Consider the following 21,395-nt stretch of genomic DNA (forward strand, 5'->3'; position numbering starts at 1 on the left):
ATAGATCAGAGAGTGAGCTGAGATTCAAGTCTTGTAAAAAACATAAGTTTGTGTATAAGATTGAATAAAAAAGCGTTTGCTTGGCACGGTTCCAAGTGGGTTAATCATCTGTATGTATCTCTATACCCTAACATAAATAGCATGTATACTTATAGTCAGTGTTCAAGAAAGCGCTAGGCGGTATCTGGGCGGTGATCCAGCGCCTAGCACCTAGAACGCTTAGTCGGGGCTTAGACGGTTTTTAGGCGGTTTAGGCGTTTACAACATAAAATATTAAATATATAAAATTATATAAATATATATGTTATAAAAATAAAAATAAAATTATAAACAAAAGTAAAAAAAAATACATGTATTTAAATTATATTAACAACATATAAATGTTTATAATTACATATATAGATATAAAACATAATAATTTAATATATGTAATTTAAAAATCAAAAATAAATATTAAAATACAATTTATGTAATTTTAAGCGGTTTAGGCGGTCATCTAGGCGTCTGCTGAGCGCCTAGCGCCTAGACGGCGCCTAGGCGGCCGCCTAGACCGCTTATAGTACTCCAAAACTTCGAAAAAGCTGTAAATCAATAATCTAGAAAAAAAAAAAAACTTATACTCTCTATTAATCGAACCCCAAATTTGATGTAGAAAATTTGGATTCAATTATAGTATTAAGGCGCAAACAACAAAAAAGGCCACTCAATTGTATTAAAAGACTCAATATAGTGGTCTTTTAAAAAGGCCACCTCTTATATTATTTTTCAGTTTTCCACTCAAAAAGTTATTTTTAAAAAGTGGCCTTGTTCTAATATATCTTGTATCTTGACGAAATCGCTGGTATTAGGAAGTCAGGTTTTGCACGGAAACTACGAATTTATTATGGACTTTTCAGTTTGTGGTTCCTCGCGATCTCTTTCTCCTAAACTATTATTTTCAATGATAGGAGGGGGACAGTGTCGCTGACGTTGAAGTTAGGATGTGTAAAAAAAGAAAAATTGTATACAAAATTGGGATATTTCATTTCGTATAGTTTCGACGAAACAGTCAGCTTCTTTCTTCTCTCCTTTTCGGCTTGACAAAAATTGGATATTTGATGAGTTGAAAAAGAAAAAGAAAAAAAAATTAACGTAGAAAGACTCATCACACCAAACGGACCAAACCTAATATTTCATTTTCTATCTTCAACGAAATTGTAAATACTTTCTTCTCTTTTAATTTGCTTGACCTTAATGGTATTTTTTATTTGCTAGCTAAAGATAAGAAAAATATCTAAAAATATATAAATACATACATAGGGGGGGAGGCAAAATAGAGTTAGAAGTTCACGAAAATATAATCACGTTCCTTTACATCATCTCTCTTCACTCTCTAAACTTCTTCATTTTCTGAAAATGCAGGTTTGTTTTTTTTGTTTTAATTTTTCTTTTTTGTGATAAAAGGTTTCTGTTTTAAATTTATTAAAAAGACATAGTTTATTTTTCAGTGGTAATTCCACATGGAAAATTAGTTAGTAGACTCTGTAGTAAAACTAAAAATTTTCACACGTTTAACGTACAGCAAAACATTATTAACGTTGAGTTCAAGTTTGAAATTTATGACGAAAGAACGAAGAGGAAAGCTATGGAAGTTATAGCAAATTTTACAGGTATATATCAATCATTATACTATACCGAAATAATATTATAAAGACTGTTTTTTTTTCTAAGCCATTTGTACGTTTTAGGCGTTACTACAGTTGAGTGGAAGGAAAACGGGAAACTTAAGGTAAAGGGAAAATTTGACAGTCATGAAATGACAACAAAGTTCAAGAAGATATGTAAACATATTGCTATATTCAAACTTACAACCGATGAAGGGCCAGATCAAAACCGTGCTATGGTTATGTATGAACCGAGGCAGGAGCAAAACCAAGCACCAGTTACAAGGCGTGAAGCCAGGCAGGAGCCAAACCGCGCAGTTACAAGGCGTGAACCGCAGGAACAAAACCGCGTGAGGTTTACAAGGCGTGAACCAAGGCAGGAGCAAAACCGCGCTATGGTTATCTGGCGTGAAACTAGGCCAGAGCATAACCCTCATCCTCGGGTAGTTTGAAGGGAGAACTCGGATGATTGTGTTACCACATGCATTGGACATGTCTTTTTGTCCAATTTATTAGGTATCTTCTTCAAAGAAAAAAACAATACATGGTAGTGATTTGTTAAAGCTCTATGCATGAGCTCCCGTATTCTAGTTATATATATCATCGCATCAGTTCTGGTTTTTAATAACTCGTTAATCACATTTGTTAATCCTCAAATCCCTATTTTGGTCATGAAACAATATTTTCTACAGAGATCAAAGTGAAATAATTAAACTCGAAAAGCGAAACTCGACTGCTACGTATCCCTCTCAACCAATATTTATTACTGTTAAATAAACAACAAATATGAAGTCATTAAAAAAGGAACCTTATAACTGAAGCACACACCAGGATTAATTTAAGTCCCTATATTCAGATATTAAAACTACTTGCATTTAAAAAAAAACAGACTAAAATCTCTTTGTAATTTTATTAAAATGTCCAAAACGGATCAGATTTAGAAGCCTAAGGTTTTAAAACTATAGAAGGCATGGAGAACTCCCAATATTTCCTGAGTCTTTAGCAGCTTCCCAAGTTCATATTGGATAGTTCGTGATAGACGTTGTCCACTCAAACAACATAGATTTTTCCAAGTTTGAACATAGGTTGCGTAATTTGATTTGGTTTAATTAAGAAGTCCTACAAGTATTTTAGTTTAAGCTGTAACTTTTTTCTAATTCTTTTCGATTCAAAAACTCTACTACTTATGGATTCATATAATTTTCTTTTTGTTAGACAAACATATTCTTTATTCCATTAAAACAGAACACAACATACAACAAAAGGATCATTGTTTAAGATACAATAAAGAAAGGCCTTTCCCAAAGCCAATACAGCAAAGGAATAAAGACAGATAAGGATCATCGAAATTGTAGATTTGAGAGCTATGAACCAACGCCTTGCAAGGGTTTTAGAACCTGTGAGGTCAAGAAATAATGATGCTTCTTCCATGACCAAATTAATGGAGGAGAAGATGGCCACTATCTTGGATTGAAGACCAAGCGGTGTTGAAAAGGCTAAAGCTGAGAACCTCATCAGAATGAGGCTGTCTACCCTAAGGATAGCTTTTCCAAAGGTTTGAGCAGGGTTAAGGATGCTCTGTTTGAAGATAGTTAGAGGGTATGTTGCGGTTTTAGGCTCAGGAGTGAAACGCTTGAAGGTGTTGTGGTAACCCCCACTCCATGGAGTTGGGATCATAATACCACTAGTCTTCAAGTTCATAAGGGGAAACTTCACAAAGTTGATGAAAAGCATTTTAATAGGCTCAGTAATCAGACGGGATGATGAAGGGAGCCTGAATGCACCTTGGTAATCACAGTTCCACATGGACTGGATCATAATGCCGAGTTCATTCAAGCTGCAGATTTCATATGACGGATCCCTAGGCGATTCTAATAACAGGTTGTCTAAAGGAATCTTTAACCAAACTAGCAAAAATGGTAGATTAACACCAAATGCAGTCTTCGAACAAATGGTTATATAAATCTACACAAAGGTTATCTAGAGTGGGAGAGATTTGAGTTCCGATCAAACATGAGTATACGCAGATGAAAAGTTTGAGAAACACCTTTTGTTAATGGACTCTGAAACCTTAATGGGCCGAGGATTGAAAAGCCCACCGAAAGAAAAACTAGTTTCTCACTTGGAGGCAAAGGAGGATTCACGCGGCGGCCAGGTTGAACTGAAGTCCGATTCAGGGGATCGAGCATCTCCGATGAGAGAAAAGATGTTTGGTGTGGGTTTATAGGGGGGCTTGAAGCTTCGGGAGAGAACACTAGGAGCTTAAGGTCTCCGGTACTAGAAGTCGAAACCAAGATGAGAAGACTGTCGTGTGCCGTAGACGACTCCACCAGGCAAGTCATCTCTGATGGTCCAAGAGGTTCTGCTCCTGCCATCAACGATACCTGGTGATAGATCTCTTCTTGGAGAATCGAAAACCTAGATCTGAAGGTTGCTGGTTCTTCGGATAGCTTCTCCGAGACGGAGGCAAACAGTGGATAAGAACTGCAGAGTTCCGACCACCAGTTGACCTCCTTAGCGTTTGAATCGGCTAAAGGATGTATGCGGTTGGGGAGGGGTCGAGGGGGACTAAAAAGAAACAAAAGTTTAAAAGCAACTAAGAATAAAAAGCTAAGAATACGAGAACAAAGAGAAGCAAGTCGGGTTATGTTCTGACACCGGCAAAGTTTGCCTTCACCGGCGTTGGAGGGAAGCAATGGAAAAGGCTCATCGATTCTTGTGTTTGGGAGAAAAATGGTTCTTGTGAATAAAACATCAAAAACTTGGATTCATATAATGTAAATATGGTTTTTTGTTGTTAAATAAAAATTACATTGATTATAAATAAAAAATGCATAGCGAAAAATGATATAACCAAAAATTTGGGTTAGCCAACTCACATTTAAATACGACAATTTTAACATCTTATAATTTAAACACTTTCGTATCATGTACATTAACGTCCAAAATAAAGAATGAAACACATAATATAGTGTTTTTGCATCTTTGAAACTTTGACTAAAACTCGATTATCAAAATATGTTTTTCGGAATTGACTGATGGAAGAATCTTAAGGTGGACTTCAAACTAGAGAAAATTAAATTGGAATAAATTAGTTGTTTCCTAACATCGAGACTCGATATACAAAAACAAACTACAAATGCTTGCTAGGTGTTGACAAAAAAAAAATGCTTGCTAAGGTTATGTGAACTTCTTGTAGCCATAATCGAAACAACGATCTGGTAAGAATCAAGAACTATATTGTCTCAAAAGAATCAGACCAGATCCTTTTCAACGTAACAACATGAAAACAAAACCGCCTCAGTAATTGCCTGGAAACTTGGTAATTGAAAATATAATTCTTGGTTCACAATTATTTCGACGCTTGGGAGACTTAATACAATTTAAGTCGCTGCAAATTTGTTGGTTTGCCATCTTAGATTGTAGTTTGCCAAAAAAAAAAAAAAAAAGTCCATCTTAGATTGTTCAACTGGAATCTCGCTTTCGTGGACCAATTTTTGGTTTAAATTGAATCTCAACCAAAATAAATACATGTTTTTATCTTAATTTCCAGTTTTGAAATAGGATATGTAAGCCTAATAAAGGAGTTCTATCATATTATGTTTTTCCTCAAATTTAGTTGTATATTAGATGCAGTATATTTTAAAAGAGTGTTAATTTGAAATAAAATTAATTTAGTTATAATTATGTTAATAAATTTAGTTATTATTTAGTTGTTGGATATTGGATGCAGTATATATATATTTTAAAGAGGATTATCAAGAAAATTTGTTATTTTAAAATATTTTTTTATAAATATGTTTAATTTTTTTTACTATAAGTATTAATTGTATATGCTTGGAGAAATCACACCAATTAATAAACAGATAACGACATACTCGATTTTGTTTTTCTTTTCTATTTCTTCATTTTCAACGTTAAAATAAAATTTGATTAGTTTTCCTTGTCTTTTTTTTGGCAATGACTTAAATTTCCCTTTTCCTTCAAAAAAATGTTTGTATGCCATGCAACTTGCAACTGCTACCGTGACTCAAAAGGTTTGAATATGTCGCAATTTTTTTAAAAAAAAACAAAAACAAAAAACTTGCCACTATATATAGGAGAGCCAGGAGACACTTTCAAAGCTCATTAGTAATTCACCACTTAACATATTCTCCAATCACACCAATTGAAGAAAAATGCAGGTACGATATATAGATTTTATACATATATTATATAATATATGTTTTCATAGTATATTATTTCATAACTCCTCTATGATCGTAAAGGAGTTATGTTTCCGGATACAGTTTTTGGCTTTTTCTAATTGTTTTCGATTACATTTAACATTTCTACAAAGCTTCTAATATATTGTACATATTTTTCCTTATTTTTAATTATATTGCTTACAGAAATTAGCAATATATCAAATGTCATAACGCTATCCTAATTAATTACCTCTTTATCATATTTGATATTTTCATGACAGGTAGCTGTGCTAAAATTGGATGTTCATTGTGATAGAATGAAACAAAAAGCTATGGCAACTGTCTGTCGTCTCTCCGGTACACAACCAACACTCATCAATTGCTAATTATTTTCTTTTTTGTTAAGCCTCCAATTATTTCTCTTAAACATTAATTGATTAAGTCATAAGTATAATTTCGATTTGTAAATTTGTAATGAAGGAGTTAATTCGGTGGACGTGAAAGACGATAAACTAACGGTGACCGGAGATATTGATACCTACATAATTGTGAAGAAATTGAAGAAAGTATGTTATACCGAGATTATCTCGGTTGGACCGGTTAAAGAACCAGAGAAGAAGCCTGATCCAAAGAAGCCTGAAACGCCAGAAGTGGTTTATTGGTATCCACCTCAAGTTCCACCCTATTACCAACATTTCAACGGATGTGTCTACGAAGATCCCAATACTTGCGTCATTTCTTGAAAATAATATTTTGGTCGTATCAGTTTTGTTCACAATAGTGTCATCAATCCATCATCACTCATCATTCATCAGCTTCGCCGTAGTCATTGGTTTTGATTTTTTCAACTGGTCCGTTCCAAACCATTATATACACTCTACATGATTGGACCAAGATTGCCACTCCCAGGCCCAATGTATTATAAAACTTTCTATTAACGAGTAAGTCCGGGTTACTTACTACATGTCTAATTCGAATGATTTTTTGTTTTACATGTCTAGTTCGAATGATTTTGTTTATAAAAATTACTAAAAATGTGATTGATATTTTAATGATTAGAAACAAATATATAATGATTAGAAACAAAAAAAAAATGATATAAATGGTTTACTGTATAAAACAATAATCTAAATTCTAGTATACTCCAAAAAAATTAGTTATACAATTAAAGAAAGGTTTAATTCGATTTCAGCTTTGGTTTCTATATCAAGGAAGGAACTTGCTTGAGAAGTTCTTATGACCGAAGGAGTCAATTGCTGGGGTCAATATAAATCAACGTTGTCCGGGTCGTCCACGCGGAATTCTGAATACTACTACACTTCCGTTTGCTTTCGTGTCACTGATATTATTTAATTTCAACCAAATCTTTTCTAAAAAAACTAGGACATAAAAAAACAAACAAATTAATAAACAATGACTACTTTAACCTTTTTTTATGGTCGTTGGCTTATTTAAAAAATACAAAAAAAACTTTAACGTTGTGGGTCATCATGTATTAAATTCAATACTATAATAATAGTCGCAAATTTCTAAGCAATTTCTATATAAACGGGCATTGGACTTGCTATTGTCATCAAGAATCTTCGATATCTTAAACCACTCTCTCTGTCTCTCTCTCAAATATAATTGAAAATTTCTGAAGATTATCTATAGTTTCTTTCTCGAGCCATGCCTCCGATGGTACGCCCTAATTTCCTTTTTATCTCTAATTTATTATAAACATGCGTTGATTAATCGTTATAGGTACTAACTATATATTAAACTATACATAGTTTTGTTAATTAGAATGAAAATATGCAATCAACGACCATACTGATCTCTGGTTTTGATATAACAGAAAGCTGTGTTGCAACTGAGTATTCACGAGGAAAGAATCAGGAAGAAGGCGTTTGTCACCGTTTCTAGATGTCCAGGTATTTTTTTATAAATTACATTTTTCAAATTTTATAATATGATCTTGTCGTGGAAATGAACAATTTATTCATAAACTTTATTTTTGTTAATATAGGTGTTGCTTCGATATCATTGGATGACAAAACCGGGAAAATGACGATTGTTGGTGAAGTTGATGTATCGGCTATTGTGATGAAGCTAAGGAAGCTATGTAACACTGAGATTGTTTCGGTTGAAGTTGTTAAACCACCAGAGAAAAAGGCTGAACCGGAGAAAAAGCCTGAAGCTAAACCGGCTGGTAAACCTGAAGTTGTTGCCTGGCCGATTCCGATGAACTACCACCAGTACCAATACAATCCTGCCTATGCAAATTCTTACTATCAGCCACAGGGGAATTCTAGATTTGTAGGAGACGAGCCAGGTTGTGTGATTATGTGATTTTTCTCTAGAGTTATCTCAAATAATGTTAAGTTATTCAACACTTAGTTTTGATGGAAGAGTATAATTTTTTTTGGGGGCTACTACTTGTAATATACATTTCTCGTACGACCTTTCTGTTAATGTATGATAAAATTAATCTACGCTTTGTTAATTTTTGTACTTTATTATCATCTAATAACAATCAGTCTTTTTCCTTGCGGTTTATTCAAGTGGACTTCTCTTTTTAGTCTTATGCTGAATATATTCTCTATAAATTGTCTCTAGCTAGCTAGCTTACTAATATAACATATATTGCGACGGACTGGTTGAATCGATGGATACAAATATAGACACACATAGTTAAGTCGCTCTCAACTTCGCTTTGAACATCAAGAATCTAGATCGTTCACGTAATACATTCCATTTTCTAAAATTTTAAAATAATTTTGAACTAAGAGAATGAGTTTTGAGATGGAGATAGTCAAGATTAGAAAAGTCTCCTTTGATAATAAAACAAAACAAAACTTAAAAAAAAACTGATATACTAGAAGATCCCCACATGTCGACATCAGGGGATCCACACATGGAACGAGGCTTCGAGGATAGTTCCATTATTGACTCTGAGATTATATATTATTCAAGTCTTCTTACTATTTTGCTACTATAAATCACAAAATAAAATAAAGAATAGAAAGTTATGGATAATGAATTATATTGATTTTGAAATCGAACAAAACTCGTGTGTTACTTTAATAAAATTCATGATTTTTTGTATGTGTACTTAATCAGTCGTTTTTAAATACAAAATAAAATGGGGTTATTCTGTTGATATTCTTATATTACAAACTAAAGATCTTGAACAAAAAAATTGAGGAGACTAAATTATTTTTAAGCTATAGATTATTGGGAGAGTGAGACTACAAGAATCTCTTTCGGAATCGGTAGAAGAACTAAACAGAGAGAAGATTCTAAAAGGGAGTTGAAGTTGTAGTTTACTCCTAAACATAAGTAGATAACCATGATCAAGAGAAAAATGTAGAACCAGAGCTTGGTAAACCAAAACTTCAAAAGTAACACCATGGAACAAACCAGATGATCACATTCTTACTAATATAGGTCCTATTTTGATCACATTCTATTGATAAAAAAGAAAAAGAATGTGGCGGTATTCTACTTAACTTTGGCTCTATTTGGAAATTATATTCACAATACTGCTGAGTTAAAAAAAACTTCAGTTAACTTACAATATTAAACGTTTGAATTTGGCAACCGTTTTTCTGTTTTTTAGTTACTGTAATAATATTCATGTTGCGACTGACTAATAGTTTTGTTTGTTTAATGGCTGGTTTGTATGAGTCAACATTGCTACCATACCTAGAGACAAGCGACAAGAACAATGAATCCTTCTCTTTTTCCCATCATATCTTCAACATCTTTAAAAGTTTTATAAAAGACCCGTTATGACTTAGCTAGTAACTCGGTTTTGATATCAGCTTTTGTTTCAATATAATGTGGTTCAACTTTTCCAACACTCTTAGAGAAATTGCCTAAAAAGTTGTAACGTGACCAAAGAGTCAATAAATGGCACCTGCCGTACACGCGGGATTCTAAATACTACATTTCCGTATGATTTGGTTACACTGAAATTATATTTTAAACCAACTTACGAAAAATACTCAAAACAAACTAAAATGCTTGAGATTTACTACGTTACTCGTCTTTTTGGTCGTTGGCAATGCTATTGAGATGGAAATATATAAAATGCTTGGGCGTCATATACTAAAGGTGTATGTAATACGCTAATTTCTATTTAAATAGATATCACTGAACTCTTTAAGAAGCTTAATTCGATATCTTAATCTATCCCTCCTTTTCTTTTGATTATCAATCCATTTGACTTTTCATAAAAAAATTGGTACGTGGTAACATAACTTAATACTGTTTTCTCATACATAAATTACACTCTTCCATCAAAATTAGCTATATGTGTATCAAAGTTAACACCTAAACCGGATGAATTTTGATTATCTAGAGAGCTCACCATGTTCCTAACACGTACCGTTACAAATTTACAATCCTGCATATGCAAATTTTAAATGTTAAACTTATTTCTCAGAAGAGGTCATCTGAAAGAAAAGAGCTAGAAAAAAAAATTAATAACAGCAAGACAAAGTTGATCTTAAATTGTTAACTTTTATTTTGTTTCTTCGTAAGTGTTACCTTTACTTATAAATCATTAGACTTTATTTCCCTGCGGTTTCATTCTTGTAGACTTTTCTCACATGCTGATATATTCTGTTTTTTTTTTTTTTTTTTGGACAAAGATGCTGATATGTTCTAAATAACTAATCACTATGTTGTGAGTTGAATCAATTTATTTAATTTGGATACTAAATCGATAAATTTATACATACACTTAGTTAAGTCGCTCTCAACTCCGTAGGGAGCGCCAAGATGTAAGATCGGTCACGCAATAGTACATTATACATTTGATTGTCCAAAAGAGAAACAATATTGAAAAATAAGCGACGAGTGAGATAATAATGAAAACTAGATGGAGAGAGTCAAAATTCAAAAGTCTTCTTAACAAAACAAAACAAAAACACTTTTGAAAATTGTCGACTTGTGGGGATCCACATGATCGGATGAGGCTTACGAGGATATTTCGGTTCTTGACTCTATGATGGTGGCAACTTCGTCAAGTCTTCTTCTTCTTCTTACCGTTTTACTAGGATGATGAGTCGCTAGAAATATTTGAAGAACTATCATTTTGGATTTATAAATTGAGTTTATTTTATTTTAATTAAGATTTCTAAATCCTAGCCTAAGTTATGTAGTTCCAACTTTTCACCTCTTATTTGGATTTCTGAACCTAAAGTATAATGCTATTCATTTTAATAATTTAAAATATACTAGCCGGAAATTAGCAGCAAGAGAACTTATCTATGCGCAACTTCTTGTAAATTGTAATGTAATTATGTGAACGGGTGGAAAAAAAAATGCTGTACTGAGCAAACACTACTCTTCTAAAAGCGCATATGGCCTCTTTCAATAATTAAAATATACTAGGTTAGACCCGCGCGATGTTATTCAATACATTTGAAATACATTTGATATTCAAAGTATGATTTTTAATTTTTTGAAATTATATTAATCATGAAAATTATGGTTTACACCATGGTTAGATATAGAAATGAACTGAAAAAAACCTACAATGGTTTGTAACTCCGTAGTATTCGTTATTACAATCATTTACTCGTATAATTGGCTTAACTCTACTATATGCTATGTTTTTTTCTCCTATTATTATTAGAGATATATTAGTGTAGTGTTATTTTCTGGTGTATTTTTTGTAGTTTACAAATTTAATCATCTAAGTTTATATAGTTTGTATTGTTGTTACGTTATTATTTGTTTGTCTTCTTCTGTAAATTACCTATTATTTTTTATAACAAGTCCACGTATGTCAAAGTAAATATACATATTTTTACTTTAGTTTGGTTTTGTGTTATTATTTAAATATTATACTTATGTTAAACTGTATACAACATTTATAAGGATTATGTTAATTGTCAAAGTTATTTTAAAAGTTATAGATGATTTAGTTTTCTTAAATTAAAATATTTGGTTTTCGATCTTAAACATTGTTTAATTTGTCACTGGTGTTATTATATGTAAATCTTGAGAGGCAAGGAACCTTTGTTATCACACGCCAAAATTCAAACACTGCAATCATCACTGTGAAAAGAAACCACATAGTAAATGCATAAGCAATAAGATAGACATATGAGAATTTTTGTTTGATAATACGTCACTAATTTACTCTAGTTTATGTATGCTTCAGAAAGAGAGTTTATCCTCCAATGAAGTTTGAGAGATTACTCTAGTTTGGTTCATATCCCTTATATGTATAAGTTTTCTCACAAAAACAAAAAAATACTGACATGTTGCGCTCACAAAGCTCGAGAAATGATTTCTTTATTTGTCCTCAGTTTTTAATAGTATTTATATTTACATACCATTGTATATTTTTTTTTCTAAAATGACACCCCCAAATTTAATTGTTTTACTTTTTATAACTTAATTGTATCACTTACTTACATTTCCATAAAATTTTAAGAACTTTTGATTCATATGGTGAGATAATATAAAATTCATATTATAATAATTTCAATAAGTTAAATCTTAATTATTATACAAAAATTTTATATATTCAAATAAAACTAAAATATATATACTACACAAATAAATTTTAGATTCCAGATAATAATTTTACCGATAAATATTATAGATTTTGTATATATAAATTACAGTAAAATTATTTATTAACTATTTTATTCTGTATATAGTGCGGATTGTTATTTAGAAATAAAATAAACTGCCAAAATGATGTTAGATTACAAATAATACGTAACCAAGATGTTTAAAGAACTTTGTGTCCCTTAATCGTCACCTTCCTCAGTTGTCATACCATACGAGGGTTAATTTGGCTTATTTTACTGTTTTTCTTGGACATTATTGTAATTGGGCTGAGCCCATAACAAAAATCAGAAAGAATTATGTGGAATGGAGAAAGATTATTATTGGACAAAAATATTGAGCTGTATTAATCCTTATAATTTGATTGGCTAACTGTTTTAATTGATGTGTCAACTCCTCCTTCAACTAAAAAGCTGAGGTATCAACACTGGAGAGAAAAACATTCAGTTTTTATTGTATTGATCAATTGAACAACATGATTACAAGCTTCTTTATGTTTTAGATCTTTCATGTACATTAACTCGTACATCTTCTTGGATTAGTAATTTAGTACTAACAGTTCAAATTCTCCTCCCATACACATAACAAATCTCAGGGAAGCAATAATTTTTGTTTATTAACGAACTGAAATGTATCTAGCTTGACATAAATATCAGCAATAACAACTAGATTAACACTTAATCTTAAAAGGAAGGTCAATTCTCACATCATCTCAGAAAAAAATATTTTTGTTTCTAATTTAGCACATCATTTCCAAAGTTCTAAAAATAGCATTACTCCTCAAAACTATAATCTAAATGTAATAATAGATAACCAAAACCTACAAAAAAAAATCTAAAAGTTAATTTAAAATTATATTTCGGTGGACAATATTGTAGTCAATAGTCAGGAAAATTGAAGGGAGGTGTATTCAACTTGACATTTTAAGTGATTTGTGTAAAAGTTACAAATCCTATGTTATTCAATCATGAATTTTAAAAAGTCTCCTAAAATCTACTGTTATTGAACTGATGATTTAAAAATCTACTTTAAAATCTACTGTTATTCAAAACAGTTTGTGAATTTAGATTTTAATAAGTTTTAGGAATTCTGGAAGATTTTAGAGGATTTGTTTAGTTAAAAATACAGAAATCTAGATCTCATGGTTTTAGGTGGGATTTGAAAGAATTTTCCTATAAATCATATCAACTTCCCTAAAATCTACAAAAATTTCAAATTTCCTAAATCCCATCAAATCCTCCAAAATCATTGTTTCAATACACCCCCGAAGATTACGAGATCGACTTGAGCATATGTTTTTCCATCTATACTATTAAATGGGGAGTACACTTACAGCTAAAAAAAAAAAACAAAACATAACATATATTCATGTTGCCAAACAAACCCAATTACCTATATAATTAAAAAATAATAATAATAAACTTCCTAAAATAATGGTAACAGTTTTTAAAGAAATAAATCTCAAATAGATCAAGAAATAATATTAATTTCTAATATTTTTTCCAAAAAGTTTGCTAAATTAAATATTAACTATTTATAGTTTTCTAAAAACAGTTGATTGTGTGTTATATTCGATTCAAAATATTTCAATATTTTAGAAAACTATAAATGATTTATTCCTATATATTATGAAACTATATTAATTACACATAATAAATTCAAATATTTTAGGAAACTATATTAATGATCTAAGAGATTATAAATAATAAATTTACGCACTGGCTGTTGTATTCTTTAGAAAAACAAATCAATTAAATAAAGATAATAAGGAATTAAAAATAATAAATTCAATTATCCTTTTTCCTTACGGGCAAGTAGTCACCATAATAAGTAGTCCACGAAAAGGATAAAAAAAAACTAGCCAAAAAAAAGTCTAAAACTATTGGATTGAAATTTCAGACAAAATTGTTTATTTATATCCATAATATTTAATTTTAAATACAAATTAATGATTTTCTACTTAAATTTAATAAGATCATACAGTCACTATAATAAAAAAATAGTATACATCAAAATGAAAATTTTAAATATTAAAATAAAAATATAATTATTTATATTAACAATTCCTTAAATTTTATATTGTTATTAAAATTTTATAAAATAATAAGAGATTCTCGCAATTAATAAAACTTATCATTTAACAAGATTTTCATAACAACTGTATCTAATTAATTTCAAATAGTATTATATGAAAATAACTTAATTTAATTGAAACATATGATTTATTTAAAGAAATCGTGAAATAAGTTAGTAATTAGTTTACCAAATATCTAAAATTCAGGGATTATTTCTAAAATTAACCCTTATATATTTACTCTCATCATTTTAATAGGAATTGCAATATCTAGACAATTAATTCATTATCCAAATCTAATCATCTATATACAGATTCAAACATATTATATATGCATTAACTAAAAAATAAATAAGTTTTTAAAAGATTTTATATAGATTTTTGTTGTTTTAAACGTAAAAGTAAAAATGTTTAGCTGATTCTTTCCAGCCTATAAATAGAGTAATCGATTTAACATCCACATATTATATACACCACTCTAACACTATTTTTGTATCTCTTTGCTTCTGCAAAAAAAAAAAAAAATGTATGTGTCTCTGTATTTAGGTTTGCATATGCATATACCTTGCTAACATCTACTATATTCTTTTTTTAGTTCACCAGTACTATGTTTTATATCCTGTTTATCATTTATTATTTTTATGAATTATTAAATTTATAATTTTCTGTCGTGTACATAAGCATATACAAATCAAGATTTTTTTCAAAAGCATACATTTTTTTTACCTAGAGATTATATATAAGAGAGGATTGTGGTATGAACGGGTGTTCATCCAATTGACATAGCGTCTGTAAAACAAGAAAATTACATATGATATATAAATATACTACAAATTATATTTAAGTTTATTCTATACGGGAGTTTGAGAACTATATATTTTTGTCCCGTTTCGTCCTGTTTCGTTTCATCCCATTCCAATCGGGAATAACTTTTTTTGTCTAATATCAAAAATGTCATATATCAAGAATCTTCACTATTGGAAATGCATTCTCTATACAATTAGAATTCAGGTACAAGACGAAACATGAATTACATCTACTCCGAATTATTTGTATCAAATATGTTTTAATTATTTATATATATATTTACATGCACTGTTACGTCTTCTTTTTTTTATAACAAAATTTATAATATAATTGCTATATCAAGTCATTATTTTTAGGTACTCGGTAGTTTGTGTACTAATCGGTTCTCAGATTTGTAACCCAAACCGTCCCGAATCCGATAGTAGTCGAACTAAACCGAATCCATATATCGAAAAATATACAATAGGTTCTATTTTTCTAAACCCATTTAACCAAACCTAATCGGGTAATACCCTAACCCGAACGGGTTACCCAAATGTCCAATCCTACTAAAAATAGGTTTGCAAAAATAATTCGTGTGTACATTATATATATTGCAAATCTGATTACAAATTTAGTTTTTGAAATTAACCCCGCACGTACGTGTGGGTCCGAACCTAGTATTATTATTAAAAAGGTTAACATTTCTGTAAAATTACCTTATTGTTAAATAGGTAAAAAAATTATCGAATAAGTAAAATATCTTGTTCATCAAATTGGGGCTAATAACTTCTTCGATATTTCAACCTACCACTCCTCTCTCTTCTCGAGCCATGGCCCCGAAGGTACACCTCTTTATCTCTTTTTATCTCTATTAAAATAATTATGCGTTGATTAATCATTATATATAGTACTATTTAACAATTGCTACATTACGTCAATAAATTGAAAATATGCAAGTAGCCATACGTACTAATCTCTTGTTTGATATTACAGAAAGCTGTGTTGCAATTGAGTATTAATCCCGAGGAGAAACTTAGGATTAAAGTGTTTGCGACCGTTTCCAAAGTTACAGGTATCTTTGTAAATGACTTTTTTCTAAATTTGCAGTATGATATAGTTGGAGAAATATATATTATCATTCATGTACGATGTATTATTATTATTATTTTTTATTATTATTATAGGTGTTACTTCGATAACAATAGATCATAAAACCGGGAAACTGACGATACTTGGAGATGTTGATGTACCGACTATCGTGATGAAGCTAAGAAAAATATGTAACACAGAGATCGTTTCGGTTGAAGGTGTTAAACCACCAGAGAAAAAGCCTGAACCGGAGAAAAAGCCTGAAGCTAAACCGGTTGAATTGATTTCGATGAATCCTCGTACATATACGATCCTCCTGCCTATGCATATGCAAATTCTTACCATCAATCAGATCCGTGTGTGGTTATGTGAGTTATGTATTTTAATATTGGTAATATATATGAACACATAATAGTTAATTTTGAAGGAAGAGTGTAATTTATGAATGATAAAAAGTAATGTTAAGTTGTTAACCCATCCCATTGCAGTTAGGGAACTTTACTAGAATGGCTTAGAAAAGCTAAAAAAAAGACTAGAATGTCATTTTATTTATCAAAATTTTAAATGACAACTAAACCCTTTGAAAGGTGTGTGAGGAAAAAAAAATAACAAGTATGCCATTAAAAAGCCATGCCACGTATGTGTTTCTGACACAACTGTTCGAAGTTTTTGGGAGGAAAAATTCCTGCTCAAATAATCGAAATGACGATAGACATATGATTTTCAATAGAGTTATATAAATTTTGGCAGACTTATTGGATAGAGTTTGATAATTAAGTAGATTAAATTGGTAGAGATAGAATAGTGATGGCAGAGATAAATTTACTTGACGGAGTTATGGTTAGCGGTAGATATATTGGGTAGATTTATTATAATGATGATAGAATTAATATTTTTTGATAGAGATATTAGTACATGGTGACAGATATATTATGTTTTTGTCGGGTGGCAGATTTGTTTGACAGATTTATGTACTCTTTATGGTAGACATATAGACGGAGATAGATTTATATGACAGATATAGTTATACGCGATGGTAGATATGTCCATATTGATAGACATAACTGAAAGCGATAGAGTTATAAGTTAATGTAGTGGTAGACATATTTGTTACTGAAATAACAAAAGTTAAGTAGAGTTAAGCATATAGATGTGATAGAGTTATTTAATTTATGACAGATTTATACTATTGATGTTTTAGGTCAAAATAAAGCATTTTGGAATATGCTGTGTTTTTTTTATTGGTTTATATACTATTTTAATTGATAATAATACTTAAAGACAACGTAATGCAGTTCTTAAAGTCTTTTAAATGTGTATCATGACTATGGTTCGAAGCTTAGCGGTTGCCAAACATTGATTTTTATAGCGAATTTTGACTTGGTCGTAGCGACTAACCTCTGCCTCCTCACCGCCGTCACTATCCTCCAAAACCAGTTCAAACCAGATGGTACACATCAAAGCAGATTATTAAAAAATAACATTTTAGATCTTTTTTAATGTCAATTACATATCAAAGCAGATTCATGGCTTTGGATCTTTGTTGACGTCAATTACTATCCCCACTTCCGGCAAGAAAGATTTAAACTCATGAATCCACAACTGTTTCCAACTTTTTTTTTGCCAATTAAATCCGAGATCGAAGCATTTTTAAGTCGGTAAAATGGTGAATCTTTTGTAGAGGTTTAACAACATTTTCTACGGAATCTTGGGCCAATATAATCTAACAAAACAACACAGATCCGGATCCAAGAACTTACCAGATCTTGCCTAGATCTGAAAGTTAGTTCGAGTGGAGGAGACAATAGTAGAAACAAAAGCCCTCTAAATTTCAGATCTTTAAATTTAAACAAAATAAATTTGCACAAAGATCCATCGGAGATGAAAACAAGACAAAGCCAACCACCGATGTCGGAAAAATAGCTGGCCATCAATGTTAATGGAACGAAGATCCACCGTAGACAAAGCAAGAAAAAACTGATTTTTTACTTTTTATTTGTTATTTATTTATTTTTCAATTGTAATGGCATGATAGTAAATAACGAAAAAACAAAATGCTCTATAATCTTTTTCCAACTTATATGTGTTATTTGAGTAAAAGTTTGGTTGGATGTGTTATTTGAGTAAATGCACAACTTTTATGTGTTGTTTGAGTAATTTTCTCTTGCAGTTATGCCTATGCATTTTTTTATGTTAAACTTCTCTGAAGAGGTTATGTGAAAGAAAACTAAAATCATCTAGTAGTAATTATTGTTTCCCTGCGGTTTCATTCACGTACGTACGTAGACTATAATATCTCTCTATATATGCTGAATTAGGAACGTGACTCTCCTCATCTAGTCTGCTGGATCATTCGCAAGCTTGTTATTATTAATAGATTTGTGGTAAATGGTTATAGTAGTAAGACTCACACGGTTCTTCAAAACCATTGCATGAAATGTTTTGTGTTCCTTGTTTTTCATACTCAGTGAGTCAGTGTTACCAAAACAATTCTTGTGAAATTAATTTGCTTGTCATATTAAAAACGCATATATCAAATCTATATTAAATAGTCTTAATTTTTTTTTAACAAAACATGACTAGGAAAAAATTGAAAAATCTTCAAAAAAATTGGGAGAAAACCAACATTGTTTTAAATGGTAGTTTTTTTTATGAAAATATACAAGTTTGACACAAATTTGACAATTAATTGCTAGATTAGCACTCCAACATATACAATAACTAGAATGACAAAATTTTTAGGTAAAAAGATTGAAAATCCAGAAAATTTTCTTTTTTCTTTTAGGTTTTTTTTTTTTAAAAACGAAAATACAATATAGCATTTAATATTTTAATTTAAAAATATGATAAATGAGAAATATAAAATGATAAATAATAGACTAAGAACCCAGAAATTTTGTTTTTTATAAACGAAAATACAATATAGCATTTAATATTTTGATTTAAAAATATGATTAATGAAAAAAATAAAATGATTAAAAAATATGATGTTTATTGTTTTAATATAATTTTTAAAAATAAAGTATGATTTAAAATATAATGTATAAAAATAATATTCAAAAAATTGTTTATAAAAATATTATGTATAAAGATATGATTTAAAAATATGAAGTTTAAGATATATAGTTTAAATAAGTTTTATTTAAAATATAATGTATGAAATTATAACTAAAAAACAATGTATATAAAAAGTATTAAAATAAAATATATGAAAATATATATAATATAAAAATATGATGTTAATTTTTTTTAATTTGATTTAAGAAAATTAAAATGTATAAAATATGCTTTAAATGTATGATTTTAAAAATATGATTCATAATATGATTTATAAAAAATATAATTAATAAAAATATGACGGAAAAAATATAACTTCAAAAAATCTGTTGTCACTATATTTACATTGTACATCTAATAAATCTGTTATCAAACACAAGATTTTTGGAAGCAAATAAAAAACTGGCATAACTTAAAAAAACCTGCCATAACATATGGTATTCACATAGGTCATTTTAGCAATTTTTAAAAAATATTATAAATCTGTTATCAAATGACAGATTTTTAGTTAAATAAAAAAATCTGTCGTAACTTAAAACAAATCTGTTATCACTAGAGGTCAACCTAGTAATTATTTTTCTGTAGAAAAATTTGTCATGTTACGACAGACTTTTAATCAAGAAAATAAATCTGAAATAACTGTAGAAAATCTGTCATATATTGTGAAAATCTGTGATGTCTTTATAAATAACTCTGTCGTGAAAAATAAATCTGTTATCAATTATAAATATGTTATAATTGTAGTTAAAAAAAATATGTCGTCTAAAATAATTCTGTCATGAAAAATCTGTTATACAAAAATAAATCGGTTGTGTAAAAACAAATCTGTCATACACAAATAAATCTGTCACAACTAGTCCAGCAGACTTTTGAAAATATTTGGATTTTCTAAAAAAAAATTCTGGGAGGGTAAATTTGACTTTATTTTTTTTCCTAATAAAACAAAAAAATGTATTTTAGGCAAAAAAATAACTCATCTAACTCTCACATTTTATGAGTTAGTTTAGTAATTAAGCTCTTAATTTGGGTCAATCTAGTTTTTCTCCCTATTTTTTTAATATGACGTAACTTCATCAATAATAATTTTACTTAGTCTAAAGTTCTTATTTTATTGAACTGCATTTTATAAAGTTCTAATAGTTTTTCATGTCCATTTACATCTTCTTGGACCAGGGCATACAGTTCAAATGCTCTTCCCAAATAGGCAACATTCGATCTCAGGGAAGCAAATAAGTCACCAGACCAAACACCACTTCGTGACACGATTCTAGTTCAAACCAGACGTACATATTAAAACAGATGACTAAAGATTAATTTATGTACCCCGCAAGTCCCAAGAGACAAAAATAAAAAATATAAAACATCAACATTAATATCATTAAGACATTACCATCATTAGTCTTCTTTCCACATCTCTACCCAATTCTCCTTTGCCTCTTTGAGTCCGAAAACAGAGTTAGTCTTGGTCGGGTCCAGGTTTGTGGACAAGCTTCCGTACGCAATCCCAAGAGCAGACGAACCAAAGGTCACGAGTGTAGTCAAGAATGGAACCCACAAAGGCACGTCCCAGACGTGTCTATCTTTCACAACCTCGAGTATTTTCAAGATTGCCACTCCCAGGCCCAAAGGTGTTCCCACAGACACTACAATCCTTCCCATCATCCTCTCGAACACTTCTTGAGGTATCGGCGGGTCGTCGTCTTCCGGGTCCGGGTCTGGCCGGCCGGGGTTTTCAGAGCTTTTAGTAGATTGAAACCCCTTGGGTCCAGCGTGGAGCTTGGATTCCCATCTTGGTCTGTTGTTAGATATTAGGGTTTTTGGATTCTGAGGTTTAGTGTTTACAGTTGTTCTTGAGAGAGATGATAATGGTAGTAAATTGTGTGAGCACAAAAGAGCTCTCATTTTTTTTTTTTTTCTTCTACAGATTTTCTTTATTTATCTTATCTACACATATCATATGGTTTAGTTTTATGTTTATTTTGT

General features: G+C 30.3%; 4 protein-coding genes and 1 pseudogene across 4 annotated transcripts; 4 read left to right on the top strand and 1 right to left on the bottom strand.

Annotated features, from left to right (window-relative positions):
* Positions 1 to 1,169: 1,169 nt before the first annotated feature.
* On the top strand, positions 1,170 to 2,300 carry LOC104727846 (heavy metal-associated isoprenylated plant protein 10). Its single transcript, XM_010446915.2, has 3 exons — positions 1,170 to 1,401; positions 1,562 to 1,649; positions 1,728 to 2,300. The coding sequence occupies exons 1-3, from the start codon at positions 1,396 to 1,398 to the stop codon at positions 2,093 to 2,095; spliced, it is 462 nt and encodes a 153-aa protein (XP_010445217.1). The 5' UTR covers positions 1,170 to 1,395; the 3' UTR covers positions 2,096 to 2,300.
* A 3,288-nt stretch (positions 2,301 to 5,588) lies between these two features.
* On the top strand, positions 5,589 to 6,822 carry LOC104727856 (heavy metal-associated isoprenylated plant protein 12). Its single transcript, XM_010446924.2, has 3 exons — positions 5,589 to 5,827; positions 6,112 to 6,187; positions 6,311 to 6,822. The coding sequence occupies exons 1-3, from the start codon at positions 5,822 to 5,824 to the stop codon at positions 6,571 to 6,573; spliced, it is 345 nt and encodes a 114-aa protein (XP_010445226.1). The 5' UTR covers positions 5,589 to 5,821; the 3' UTR covers positions 6,574 to 6,822.
* Positions 6,823 to 7,022: 200 nt separating this feature from the next.
* On the top strand, positions 7,023 to 8,368 carry LOC104727868 (heavy metal-associated isoprenylated plant protein 13-like). The gene is made up of 3 exons (XM_010446932.3): positions 7,023 to 7,510; positions 7,668 to 7,743; positions 7,839 to 8,368. The coding sequence occupies exons 1-3, from the start codon at positions 7,499 to 7,501 to the stop codon at positions 8,159 to 8,161; spliced, it is 411 nt and encodes a 136-aa protein (XP_010445234.1). The 5' UTR covers positions 7,023 to 7,498; the 3' UTR covers positions 8,162 to 8,368.
* Positions 8,369 to 16,096: 7,728 nt separating this feature from the next.
* LOC109126898 (heavy metal-associated isoprenylated plant protein 14 pseudogene) lies at positions 16,097 to 16,727 on the top strand (annotated as a pseudogene).
* A 3,791-nt stretch (positions 16,728 to 20,518) lies between these two features.
* On the bottom strand, positions 20,519 to 21,359 carry LOC104727875 (uncharacterized protein PAM68-like). The gene is made up of 2 exons (XM_087487055.1): positions 20,803 to 21,359; positions 20,519 to 20,679 (listed from the first exon to the last, which is right to left on the bottom strand). Exon 1 carries the CDS (start codon positions 21,312 to 21,314, stop codon positions 20,808 to 20,810), a length of 507 nt encoding a protein of 168 aa, XP_087343181.1. The 5' UTR covers positions 21,315 to 21,359; the 3' UTR covers positions 20,519 to 20,679; positions 20,803 to 20,807.
* Positions 21,360 to 21,395: the final 36 nt, after the last annotated feature.

The sequence above is a fragment of the Camelina sativa genome, chromosome 2 (genome assembly GCF_030686135.1).
Source record: "Camelina sativa cultivar CO46 ecotype springtype chromosome 2, ASM3068613v1".
Lineage (NCBI taxonomy): Eukaryota > Viridiplantae > Streptophyta > Magnoliopsida > Brassicales > Brassicaceae > Camelina > Camelina sativa.

What these genes read in the sequence shown, in the direction of transcription:
- LOC104727856 (XM_010446924.2), top strand. An exon ending in AACTGTCTGTCGTCTCTCCG is followed by an intron (nt 6,188 to 6,310) that starts GTACACAACCAA and finishes TTTGTAATGAAG; the next exon opens with GAGTTAATTCGGTGGACGTG.
- LOC104727846 (XM_010446915.2), top strand. An exon ending in AGTTATAGCAAATTTTACAG is followed by an intron (nt 1,650 to 1,727) that starts GTATATATCAAT and finishes TGTACGTTTTAG; the next exon opens with GCGTTACTACAGTTGAGTGG.
- LOC104727875 (XM_087487055.1), bottom strand. Translation starts at nt 21,314, where the DNA reads ATGAGAGCTCTTTTGTGCTCACACAATTTACTACCATTATCATCTCTC.
- LOC104727868 (XM_010446932.3), top strand. An exon ending in CACCGTTTCTAGATGTCCAG is followed by an intron (nt 7,744 to 7,838) that starts GTATTTTTTTAT and finishes TTGTTAATATAG; the next exon opens with GTGTTGCTTCGATATCATTG.